The sequence below is a fragment of the Excalfactoria chinensis genome, chromosome 1 (assembly GCF_039878825.1).
Source record: "Excalfactoria chinensis isolate bCotChi1 chromosome 1, bCotChi1.hap2, whole genome shotgun sequence".
NCBI classification, from domain to species: Eukaryota; Metazoa; Chordata; class Aves; order Galliformes; family Phasianidae; genus Excalfactoria; species Excalfactoria chinensis.
The window spans coordinates 71,290,461-71,303,425 of NC_092825.1; the positions used below are offsets into that span (position 1 = coordinate 71,290,461).

Sequence of the window (12,965 nt, forward strand, 5' to 3'; positions counted from 1 at the left end):
TACACATACTTATTTCAGATGGTTTGGCTGCTTCACTCACCAAGAGCTGAGATGTTATGTAAATCAGTGCAGATCCTTTTCCTTATCCCAGCAAGAACTCAAATGGGGCCACATTCTCTGTCACAGGCATTGTAGTTTATTGTTCACCTTACTACTCCTTATGTGAATCAGCTTTATAAAATTTAAAATTATAAATTTATATCATATATATATTATAAAATCCACTGAACTTTAGAAGAGCAGACTTCAAGCTACTCAATGGATTGCTGGCCATGAACCCCTGGAGTGCTGCCCTCAAAGACAAGGATGTTGAGGAGAGCTGGCTGCTCTTCAAGGATGCCCTCCTGGAAGCACAAGAGGTCTCCGTTCCTCTGAATAAGAAAGTGGGCAGGCGAGGTAGGAAACCCGCATGGCTCAGCAAGGACCTGCTGAGAGAACTGAGGGCGAAGAAAGGGGTGTACAAGCTCTGGAAACAACGCTGTGTCACCTGGGAAGAATACAGGGATGCCGTCCGGACTTGCAGACGTGGGATCAGGGAAGCCAAGGCGCAGGCAGAACTGAACTTGGCAAGGGATGTGAAAAACAATAAGAAAACCTTCTACAGGTACATTGGCCAGAAGAGACAGGCCAAAACGGACATACCTACTTTGGTAAATTTAAAAGGAGAAATGGCTTCAACAGATGAAGAGAAAGCTGAGGTGCTGAATGAGTTCTTCACCTCGGTCTTTACTGGTGGCCAGGATTCTAGTCTTTTTCACGTCCCTAAGTCTTGCACCCCCATACCTCTATGTGGGGACCAAGGAGGTAAATCCCTCCCCACTGTAAGGGTAGAGCAAGTCCGAGATTGCCTCCTTAGACTGAATGAGTATAAGTCTATGGGGCCAGATGGCGTGCATCCCAGAGTCCTGAAGGAGCTGGCTGAGGTGGTTGCTGAGCCGCTCTCCATCATATTTGAGAAGTCGTGGCTGTCAGGTGAGGTCCCGGATGACTGGAGGAAGGGTCACGTCACTCCCATTTACAAGAAGGGGAGCAGGGAGGACTCAGGGAACTACAGACCGGTGAGTCTCATCTCCATGCCTGGGAAGATCATAGAACAGATCCTCCTGGACATGCTCGATCACATAAAGAATGAGCATGTGATCTGAGACAGCCAGCACGGCTTCACCAGGGGAAGGTCAAGCTTAACTAATCTTGTGGCCTTCTATGATGGAGTGACAGCGATGGTGGACGAAGGGAAGGCGACTGATGTCATTTACCATGACCTGAGCAAGGCCTTTGACATGGTCCCCCACCGTATCCTCACCTCCAAATTGGAGGGAAGTGGATTTGATGGGTGGACAACTCGATGGATAAGCAATTGGTTGAAAGGCCGCAGACAGAGGGTGGTGGTCAATGGCTCTATGTCCAGGTGGAGGCCGGTAATGAGCAGTGTCCCCCAAGGGTCTGTCTTGGGACCAGTGCTCTTTAACATCTTTATTAATGACATTGATGAGGGAATGGAGTGCACCCTCAGCAAGTTTGCTGACAACACCAAGCTGAGTGGTGCGGTTCATACGGTGGAAGGAAGGGATGCCATTCAGAGGGACCTCGACAGGCTGGAAAGCTGGGCTCAGGTGAACCTAATGAGGTTCAACACAGCAAAGTGCAAGGTTTTGCACTTGGGCCGGAAGAACCCCAGGCACCTGTACAGGCTGTGGTCCTTGAGAGCAGCTCGGCAGAGAAGGACCTAGGGGTCCTGATGGATGAGAGACTCAACATGAGCCAGCAGTGTGCTCTGGCAGCTCGGAAGGCAAATGGGATCCTGGGCTCCATCAGGAGAGGGGTGGTCAGCAGGGATAGGGAAGTGATTGTCCCTCTCTACTCGGCTCTTGTGAGGCCCCATCTGGAGTACTGTGTCCAGGTGTGGAGCCCTCAGTACAAGAAAGACATAGAGATTTTGGAAAGGGTCCAGAGGAGGGCCACGAAGATGATCAGGGGCCTGGAGCACCTCCCCTATGAGGACAGACTGAAGGAGTTAGGCTTGTTCAGGCTGGAGCAGAGAAGGCTTCGGGGTGACCTCATTGCAGCCTTTCAATACCTGAAGGGAACCTACGCCCAGGAGGGGAGTAAACTCTTTGAAAGAGCAGACAATAGCAGGACTAGGGGAAATGGATCCAAGTTGAAGGAGGGAAGATTTAGGTTGGATGTTAGGGGGAAGTTCTTTACTAGGAGAGTGGTTAGGCCCTGGAACAGGCTGCCCAGGGAGGTTGTGGATGCCTCGTCCTTGGAGGTGTTCAAGGCCAGGTTGGACAGGGCCCTGGGCAACCTGATCTAGTAAATGTGTATGTTTGGTGGCCCTGCTAGGCAGGGGGGTTGGAACTACATGATCCTTGAGGTCCCTTCCAACCCAGGTCATTCTGTGATTCTGTGATTTTGAGCCCTATTACCAAACTGTCTTGTGCAGTTTGAGTAGAATGAAGTTTGAATGGCATTATATTAGGTTAACTTTTCCTCCACCCTTCCATCCCAAAATGCCAACCCCTCTTTTTGACTTCATGCATCTGTCATGAAATTTTCCTCAAGCAGAAGTTTTTCTCTGATTTTCCACTAAGGCAATCTTGCATTTTCAAATGAAGTGTCAGCTACAGACAGGATCACAGATGAGATTACCGATTAGGTAGTCTCCATGTTCCGTGTGCTGTCAGAACAACTGCACTTTTTCCCTCGGCTGTAATAACTATCAGCACATGTCATGAAGAACTGAGAAATGAGAAACATGGGACACAATACTTACAAGTTTTTTGCATTCTTCAAAGAGACCTCCAGATAGAATGTTGCATGATGTTTCTACCATCACCTGCTTCAATACGTTGTCATTACACAGTGGAGACACCAGGGTCTGTTCCCAGTTGAACTTAATAATTTAAGAGACATGTACACACTGCATTAGACTTGCTTTCAGAACCTCAGGACTCTTCAAACTAAAGAGATTCATTCACTTTAGACATTTTTCATAACAATAGCAATTTGCAGAATGCAAAGCAGAGTAGGTCACCTCCCACATTTTCTCCAGCTCTTGCATGCTGCTGTCTTAACAACACAGATATAATCTTAATGGTAAGTGTTGCTGTACCAAACACCTATCCTAGCCTATTCACAGCTCTTCAGAAGGTGTGGGAGGCTCACAAATACAACCACTCTTCAGAAGACAATAGCCAAGGTCACTGCTGAATGCAAAAAGGCTCAGAAGTTTCCATTTTAATTTATCTAAGACCACAGATATTGACGTGATATTTACCATAGTGATATATTGTAGATTCTATCCTACAGGTCTCACTCCTCATTACTGTAATTTCTCCTGTTCTTCAGTCAACTCATATATAGTTTATTCATTTTTATGTGTATTTATTTATATACATGTATGTATTTATATAAATGAATAGAAAGGAAATTAACACTGAAGCGATGTCACTGCACATAAGTAAACTAACTCAAAATTCTGTTATATATCTATATAATATATATATCTATTATAATATTTCATTTTGTTTTCTAATTATTTAAATATTTTGAGGAAAGATCTAAAAATGGCCTCTTCTTCCTCCCTTTGAAAACATAGGCCAGTTTTTGAGGCAGTTTTCAGCCTTAAAGGCATCACATGAGTGAAAATTTTCATTTTTTAAACATCAAAAAAGTTGTCTTAAAATTGTTTCCAAAATTTTAAGTTTGGAAATATGTTTAAACATATTATTTGTGAGCTTGAGACAAATTTATTATTCAGATTCTTTCTTCAAAACACAGCACTTGGAAAAGAAGAAGCGCACTCTCCCTTGTAGCATAATTAGTACACTGTAAAATCACATTATCTCCTGGACAAGGACTTAGGTAACACCTTCAGATAGCAATTAAGCTTCTCAAAATTCAGAAGCAGTGATAACATGGCAAAAAGGTTTTATATTCACTCTTGTACCTTGCCTTTTCTGTTCATGCCTCTATAATCTGAAAACAATAACAGAATGCTCTCTAAATAACATCCTAAATCATACAGAAAGAAATCAGTCTATGCATTGAGCCATTCACAAATGGATGAACTAAGATGTGGGATACAGAAGTTTGGATGGAAAAATATGAAACATTTATCTGATTTTTTTCTGTCTGAAAATTACAACTGGTTGAGGTGTTTTTTGTTGTTATTTTTGTTTTAATTAAGTTTCACAATGAGATTTCTGGTTATACCTGGATTTCTAGCATCTAGGCTGGCAAACTCTGTGAAGTCTTTACCATTCAGACTGGCTGTGCTAACATTCATCTAAAGCCAAGATGCCCAGATGCATTAAAAAACTTAACTGATCTTTCATCAGATTTCAAAAAACAATATTATTGGAAAAAATTATAGGAGTTCAATTTTGTTTATTTCTATCCCTTCAGAGCTCTTTAATCACTCCTAAGTGATACTGTAAACAGTGTTAATTAGTTCTCAGTTCATTCACAATCACCTTTTCAACATCAGCACAATATGTATTAACTTTCCAAGAGTTTCCAAAGTCAGCTGGATCTACTTCAAGATGTTCATTGCTGCTGGTAAAATCATTGTTTTGGATTCCATCAAAATTTCCACACAGACCACACACTTGATCCTTGCAGGGAAAGAAACACAAAATACGTAAATGATACATCTATAGGTTGGCTCAGAGTTTTGTTTAAAAGTCTTTTTAACCTATTGCTTTGAAGGCAAAAGTCTTAAAAACTGAATTATCCCTGTCCTTGTCAAATTCCCTAAAATATACACAGTCTGCCACACAGGATGTTTAGTTCCCATTCTGCTTAGTTGAAAGTAGGACCAGCCTGTCCCCATGTCTTCAGGGAGGTGAGAAGACATCTCTGACTAGTGGTGCCTGTTAGCTCTGTTTGGGACGGGTCCAGGAACATTACATGTTACCCCATTTTATTCCTGAAGCATTTTATTCCTGAAGATAACTTTCCAGTCACCAGTACTAGCGAACCTGGCTCTTTACACAGCTCCTCTTGTACATGGAAGAAAAATTTTTAAGTCTTTCAAAGCAGTTACTGTAAGGCATCATAGCATTCATCTTTGTAGCTCTTCTCCAAAGACAGAGAATTTAGGCTTTACAGTTGAAGCACTGGGGAAAGTAAGCAACCCTTGTGTATTACAAAAAAAAAAAAAAAAAAAAACAAACAAACAAAAAAAAAAACCTCTTCATTTCAAAGCAAGTACCTAATAGTCCAAGGGAATCTATCTGCATGTCTTCAGGGGAGGATGTAAGTGCATTCTTTAGTGAGAGTAAGAATTAAAACAAAAAACACTTACATGGAAATTGTCTGTTAAGATAACTGAGACTCCCATGGCAAGATCCCATGTCACAGTGATGCTTTTGCCCAGTAAAATGATGTAATAACGGCCAGATTTCATGATTTCTATGTCACTGCTGTCTTTAGGAGATACCTTAATGATTACCTGAACAATGAAAACATGTTTTATTATCAATGATCTTTTTCACATATATCATTTTCACAGCAGGACATGAACTTATGTAACAGTGGCTATGTTCAACTATGCTGTTTGCCAGAGAACAGACAGCTCATAGACACCACACAGATAATCCAAGAGGGTTTGCCTGCAAACAAATGATGTATACAAGACTAATTACATGTCTGTCTGTAATTGGAAAAGCTGCTGTAGATAAGTTAATTCCTTAAAAATAAAGCTTCTGGAGAGCAAATCAGGATGAAAGTACAGTATCATCAAAGTATATCTCATCACATTTCTGCACCTTTGAATGAGGTATTGTCTCATGCACTACTAAGAGAAAGATGAATGCTGACACACACACAAAAAAGACTGTGAAACTGAAGTAGGGTTTATAAGGAGGGCCAGGCATAGGCAGTGAATGAACAGTTAAATATTTTGTAGTTGTTCATTGAATAATTCACCTGCTGTCAATATACACCACAAAGACATTGTTAAATATGATTGTGTTCTCTGTTTCTATCAAGTATCAGTGACACTCAGCAATTTATATACTATTTGCAGACTGTGCAAAACCTGGTTCAACTTCATCTGCTTACTCAAAACAAGGAAAAGGTAGAGTGGTTTCATATTTCATTGGGAATATCTTTGCAGTTTTCTGGTCCAGGTGCTAGTTCAGAGCGCAGTACTTCTGAAAACTGAACAATTGAAACATAGTAATACACTGTAGTTCTATTAGGAGGCAGATAGTCTTAACTGCTACAGAGTCTAAGACAAAGAGCTGAAATACACCTTTTAGAAATCTTGTTTCCTCTCATGGAGTGGCATGGTCGATCCTGGTCAATTCTTTACTGTTTTTTAGTAGGAAAAGGGAGGGTGGGGAGAGAATTTCAGCTCTATTGATTTTCCGTTTGACAAGGGGATAAGATAGTTTCAGTCGTTATTTATTTCTTTTCTTCATATGTGCTAATTACTTCAGATGGCTATATTTGGTCTGAAGTTTTACTAGTCACAGAACAGTCACTACTTAGCTCTTCTTTACATTTAACCATGCTTGAAGTAGTCTTAGACCTCTGATATTTAAAGAGTTCTCCTCACATGAGTTTCATTGAATATCATTTTAAACTGATATCTAATCTGCACCAAGCAGAAATGCCAAAATGGTAAGTGTAAGGTAACTGTTGAGTCACATGGCCTGAACCACTGGTTGAGCATCTGGGGAAAGGACCCAGTCAGCTCTGGGAGCACAGGTAAAAGTTCACCTGTGTGACCAGAAGGGGTGGAGTCTGGCTCCACCTCTCTTAGACCTCATTTAAGGGCTGACTGCCCCTGGGGTAGGATCTCTGGTTGGAAATCCCTCCCTTGTGGAGTTTTCCCTGTGAGTCTAGATCTTCAAAGAGGGGTGAGCACCTTTTCTTTCTAACACCATTTTGTACAAGCTAGTCCCTTCACTACTATGCTCATGTATCACCCTTCCACCATGTTGACCTTTCTGATTGTAACATTTGGCAAACCAGCCAAACTAAAAATGTTAATATGTTCTTTCTTTGGAATATCTTTAAATGAATCAATGGAGAGAACATTACTTCCCTAGATAAAACTATTTCCAGACATATCTTAGGATTTCTGGAATTATTCATTCCTAAAGTTACCAAACATTCCAAAATTATAATGAACTCTTTAAATAAGGGAAAGAAAGATAAGCTTACGAACATTTCCATTAAGCAACTCTATTTCTCCACTTTTATACAAAATGATAACCCTTTTGGTGCACTTTTCACCAGTGAAACTGCAGCCTTCATTTGAAATAAGTATCCGGAATGTCCCAGAGTTATTCTTGCAGAAATCCTATCAGACAAAAACAAATAAGTAAATCATTAAGATAGACATCTTAGAAACACATACAGATGTCTAGAGAAAAAGGAAGTCTCAAATATGAGAGCTATTCTGAAAGTAATGCCTCCAATATATTATTACAAGGTCAAAGGTGGATGCTGGTGGTACAGCAGTAGAGGTTGAACTTTCCCACCAATTTTCCATTACATTTTGTTGCCATGTGACAGAAGGTAGTCTGACAAAATGGCAGCTGACTTGGACCGAAGTAAAGGTACGGAACTGAATTCCACCATCAGGAAAAAATGGCATCCACTGACATTCATCAACACTTGGTGAATATTCATGGTCAGTAAATGGGAGCACAGGTAGGCAGTGGGTGCTGTGTTTAAGCCATGGCAATGAAGACACTGTATCCCCTCTGCAGGTACAGATTTTTACAATTGGGGTTTGCAGGTTCTTGTTCGTCACTGGTGAGAATGCGTAGCTAACAGCAGTAAGCATGTTGAGAAATAGCTTTTTGTAGCTGAGAATTTGTTCTACAAAATAGTGTTATTGCACTTTGTATCTGGTATAGTTTATATGGAGATAAATAGGAGGCATAACTTTCAGAGTGACCTACATAATACTCGAAGTAATCTATGTGGCAAACTACATATGTTCTGGCAAGTCCATTTTTCCTACGTTGATTTATGTATCTGTTAGCATGAATAAAGGTTTTGGCCCACCTATTCAAGAATAAGGCACATTCAGTGATATTTTAAATAGTCTTGTAGTAGTATATATTCTTACTGTCCCTAAGATAATGGTATTACTGAGCTCTCACTAACATCAGGACCATCAGCCTTCTATGGTAATACAATTGGTATAGAAGTGGAAACATATTTCAGAGATCCAGCCAGAGCCACAAAGATCACACTTTTCTGTCCAAGAATTGCAAGGAGAAACAGGACAGTTTTTAACTGTAGAAGGCTATTATATCAATAAGCAACAGATCCATCTATTTTTAGACCAGATTTTAAAGTAAATTCTTCTTTTGAACACAGACTTTTAAATATATAATGATTTGCATTTGTAATTGCCTTAATGTCACTTAACTCTCCAAATTTCTGACAGCTCCTGTAAATCACAGACTAATGTTAGTGTGCTATGTATTTATTTACCCCTCCACTTTGCTGTGAGGAAAATGAGTAGTTTACTCCAGTTTTGTGCATGAAACATGACAATGGTATTGCCAAAGTGAACGAGCAGCCTGTGCTTTTAGAAAGTGTTCACTAAATACTTTTCTAACTCATTCTGAAGAAGTCTGACCCAGTAAGTCAGTACTAGAGGATGAAGAGGTAAGTGGAAAGGGAGAATGGACTGACTAATGGACATTAGAATTCATCACTAGAAGTGAGATTTGGATAGTTCCTCCATAACATGCTGCAGTCGCACATTTTATGACTGCCAGCTAGACAGAACACAACCTAATTCACTTCTCTGTAATGTGATGTAGCCTTCTAATTTCTCAAGGTATTTTTGAAGTCATTGATAAACTTTGCTCTCCTCTGCCATGCACCTAATTTAGAGATCAAAATAGTGATACTGTGGCTTATGCAAATGCTAGATTTCTCTGATGTAATACACAGGTTTCACAGGTTAAGCATTTGACATATTCTTACCTGAACTAATACGTACTGACATTCTCCTGGGAACTTGTATTTCATTCCATCAAATGTCAAATAATGAGCTGTACCAATAACAGTGCAGGTACCATCACAGATATTTTTGGTACAATCCCACTTTCGACCACGACACACACTGCAACAGAGAAAAATGAGTGATCTTTAGTATTTATATCATTACTTGCAATGTATAATATATGTAAAAGAATGTAAAGTGCTTGAGGAAAAGTGAAACAACAAAAGTATCTCCCTCCAGGAGCTCATGAACTGAGGATTCTCCAAGGGACAAACAACAAGCAGTTATAGAAAATAAAGCCCTGTCACCATTTGAAAGAGCTTTTAATCTCACTTGTCATACACCGGTAATGAGTTGATCTGCACTCAAAGATTTTGGGGGCCCTTAGTTCAATGTATTTTTAAAAGGATTGGTCCTTCAGCATAAAGTGTGTTCAGAACTTTTTCATAATTAGGTAGTTTTCGAGTTCTTCAAAACAAAACACTTGAATAAAGGAATACAGGTGTCAAATAATTAAGGGAGGAAAATAGATTTTGAGTCTTTGTACATCTGTAAAGCATGACATATTGACAAATCTACTTTTGTATGAGAAAGGTGGCATCTCTGCTCTGAGCCAAAAACTTTGTTACTGAATGAACTATGTCTCCCATCAAGATACTTGAAAAGAAGATTGGAGTCCAAGTTTTATAAGCAAGTGTCACTGATTAAATTCTGCAGAAAGTAGTATGCACAGATATAATCAGAGATGCAGATTCTTAGCTTAAGAGTTGATTATAAATGCAAAAAGCTGACAGTTCAGTTTGACTTTCTTTGTGATCAGTTTTCTTTAAATCTGAAATAAAATGAGGTGTCTATGATCCATCCATGGTAAGAAGCATATGCAACAAGGTCTTATGAACAGAACAACTTTCTCTGTCTTGTTATCTCACAGTGCAAGTAATGATGTTAAAACCTAACTCATCTCTCAAGCTCCCATGCAGGAAATAGTTTTGGACAGTAGGTGCACAACTGTACATTATTAATTTTTGTTTGTTCTTCAGCTGTATAATGTACCGCATTATTCGTGTTCTCACATAACTTTATTTTCTTCTGTTTTGTCTATTTCACATGCAGAGTTACTATGTCTAATGTTTTTCTTGATCTGTTTAAGATCAATCCAGACATCACCTGAATTAAATTGACATCAAGAAATCTTTTGCCTGGTATATTAAAGTACCACATTTTTTGAAAAACAAATATATAATATTCCCAGTATTCAGAACTGGAAATACAAGTATAAAAAAAAATCTTGATGTAAATTTTTCTTGCAGGCCATTTTAAGGTTTGTTGGTTGTAGTTTGGGGAGACAGAAGCTGTTTCAGTTTTTCAGTTGTGGCATTCTCTGCGCAAATCATTAAATTCCCCAGGGTGAGATCTGATCTGAACATTCCCTTTTTCTCCCTGGGCACAGGTCAGAGAGGATCCTACTGCAGACCAAATGGGGGCAAAGCCTCTTTGCATCTCTTTGATCTCTTTATCAGCTGCAGCTCTGAGGAACTTAACACATTTGGACTCAATGATCTCTAGAGGTCCCTTCCAACCCCTACAATTCTATGATTCTGTGATTTCTCTCTGCTGTCCATCCTCAGGTGCATTTCCAGCAGGATCCACTTTGGCTTCAGCCTTGAGAAGGCTCTATGCCTGGGCTATTGGTATCCCTACCCAGACAGACTTTAATTATGATATCATGAACCAAATGATCACCTCACTCATCAGCATAATATAACATTCAGTAACATTAAGTGCAGCAATAGCACATTAACATGCTCAACACCTAAAAAATATGTGGGCTTTTGTTTGTTTTGTTTTTACATGCTGCACATAGGAATACATGCTTTTTTAATTTCTGCATTACAGAAAGAGGCATGAAGAGAGCTTGCTGGAATACTGTTAGTACTTTACTTTAGATATCCTGCTCTTCTTACAGTATCCTCTTAGAAAAGCAGTTTGATTAACTTCTAAGGAAGATTACAGGTTAAATATAAAACTGTTTTTGTTTGCAGTACTGTGAGGTTTTCCTTGCTGAAAACTCAAATAGTAGTAAATTTAATATTTGATGATGACAAAGAATGTGTTTACTCTAGAGATCAACTTTGGAGACCAAGTAACCAGGACTATAACTCACTTTGCCCTGTGGCTTTTATTAGGAGTCTATAGTTAAATATAATACCATTATTTTCTAAAGTGGTGTACCTATTTTTAAATGAAATCTGTTTTTCAGGATAGTTTATCTGACCTAGTAATTGGACATATTACATATGGGCAGAAATATTTCTTTTTTCTGTGCATCAATAGCTATGTTCATACACTCTCTGAGGAATGTCCTACAGTGTGATAGAATCCTCTGAGGTTTCCTGTGGTGGTGAAATCTGAACATCTTCTGTATAGGAGAATTCACATTTGGCTACAAACAGAACTCCAACCTAAGCTTATCTGACATAAGCTGTGATAAGAATATGTTTGATCTTGAAAGGAGATATACCAGTGGTTTCTTGCCTATATATATCTTGCCACTAATGTTTTACTGAACACCTGCTAGACTTCCTCACGAGCATAGAAGGTGGAAGAAAAAATGAGACTACCTGACCTGCAAAGCAAAGCAAGATGTCTCAATATATTGATTTCCTAGCTAGCAGGAGACTGAGCAAAAATAATAATAATAAAATCAATAAGCCCATCAGCCACTCTATTGTGCTAACATCCACTGTTTGGTCTCTGTACATTCAGAATGTGTCGATGAATGTCAAAGGGCGTAATTTTTGCCTCATGGAGGAATTCAGTCCTTCAACATTGCTTTGAATGCCTTTCCAGACACACTGACAGATGCTATTTTGTCAGAATGCACTTCTTCTGCCGTCTGTCACATAGCAACAAAATGTAGCAGAATAATGTCAAAAAGGTTCAAGCTCTACTACAATACTGCCAACATATACATCTGACATCAATGGCCAACTTAATAAAATAGTAGGCATTATTTTCAGACCACCCCCTTACATGATGACAGATGGACACTATCACTTCCCTGGGGATTTTCTAATCAGACTCTGTGAAGGTGGGGAAAAGGGAAATCTATCAAATGTAAAAGCTGCGGGATAAAAATTTTGAAGTACCTTCCCAAAATCAAATTGCTAACAAAAGCAATAACAGCTACAGAACTGCATTGTCTGTTGCTTTAATCTGTGAGTAATGTTTAATCCTGAACACATTTCACAGCACAATAAAAATTGCACAGTAGATTTTCTTTAAAAAATGAAATTTCATTAATATAAAGCCTATTACTTCCTCTTACTTCCTCAGCCCCACTAACTTAAAAATGCAACACTTGAAACTATTGTTGCTGAAAGATCACTGCACAAAACAAAACAAATGACTCTAATGGTGCTGGTTCTCTGATCCAACTCCACGCACTTGTACAGTGGATAATGGAAATACGGTTCCCAGAGAACACAGAGCTGGACATATGTATTTGCAGTAAAATGTTTGTGAGCAACTGAAAATCAAAAAGAACACTGATTCCATGCCACTGGTGGCTAGATGCTGTGCACCTAGTACTACTTGGATATCTTGGAGCTCTACATAAGGTGGTATGTCTTTTCACAAGTACACATGGAAGGCAAAAACACTTCTCAAAAACAGTGAGTGTGCTGTCCAGGCAGAAGTCAAAAGATGTCCAGTAGGCAAATAAAGTATACCTTTCCTGAGGCTCTACTTAACCATTTACATCTCTAACGTTTTCCTGAAGAGAATCTGTCATATTATAGCTAGCATATCATGGCCTTCCTGCTGATAAATTCTTCTGTCTAAAAAAGGCTGATTTGTAGGATTTCATGGAAAGCATGGCAAAAGAGCTTAACAACAAAATGCAGCCTTCATTCCTCCCACTACAGAGGAGCTCCTTTATAGATTATTGTGTTGCAAGATGAGACAGCAAATCCCCTAACTA

At 39.3% G+C, this 12,965-nt stretch overlaps 1 protein-coding gene across 2 annotated transcripts in view; it reads right to left on the minus strand.

Annotated features, from left to right (window-relative positions):
* Positions 1–12,965, minus strand: part of VWF (von Willebrand factor) — a 129,191-nt gene that overhangs the window by 65,341 nt on the left and 50,885 nt on the right. For both annotated transcript variants that reach the window (XM_072352115.1, XM_072352106.1), the window contains exons 20-24: positions 8,965–9,103; positions 7,181–7,315; positions 5,309–5,455; positions 4,476–4,616; positions 2,774–2,893 (exon numbers count right to left, since the gene is read on the minus strand). In XM_072352115.1, the coding sequence (XP_072208216.1) occupies positions 2,774–2,893; positions 4,476–4,616; positions 5,309–5,455; positions 7,181–7,315; positions 8,965–9,103 (682 nt within the window). The remainder of the gene's footprint in view (positions 1–2,773; positions 2,894–4,475; positions 4,617–5,308; positions 5,456–7,180; positions 7,316–8,964; positions 9,104–12,965) is intronic.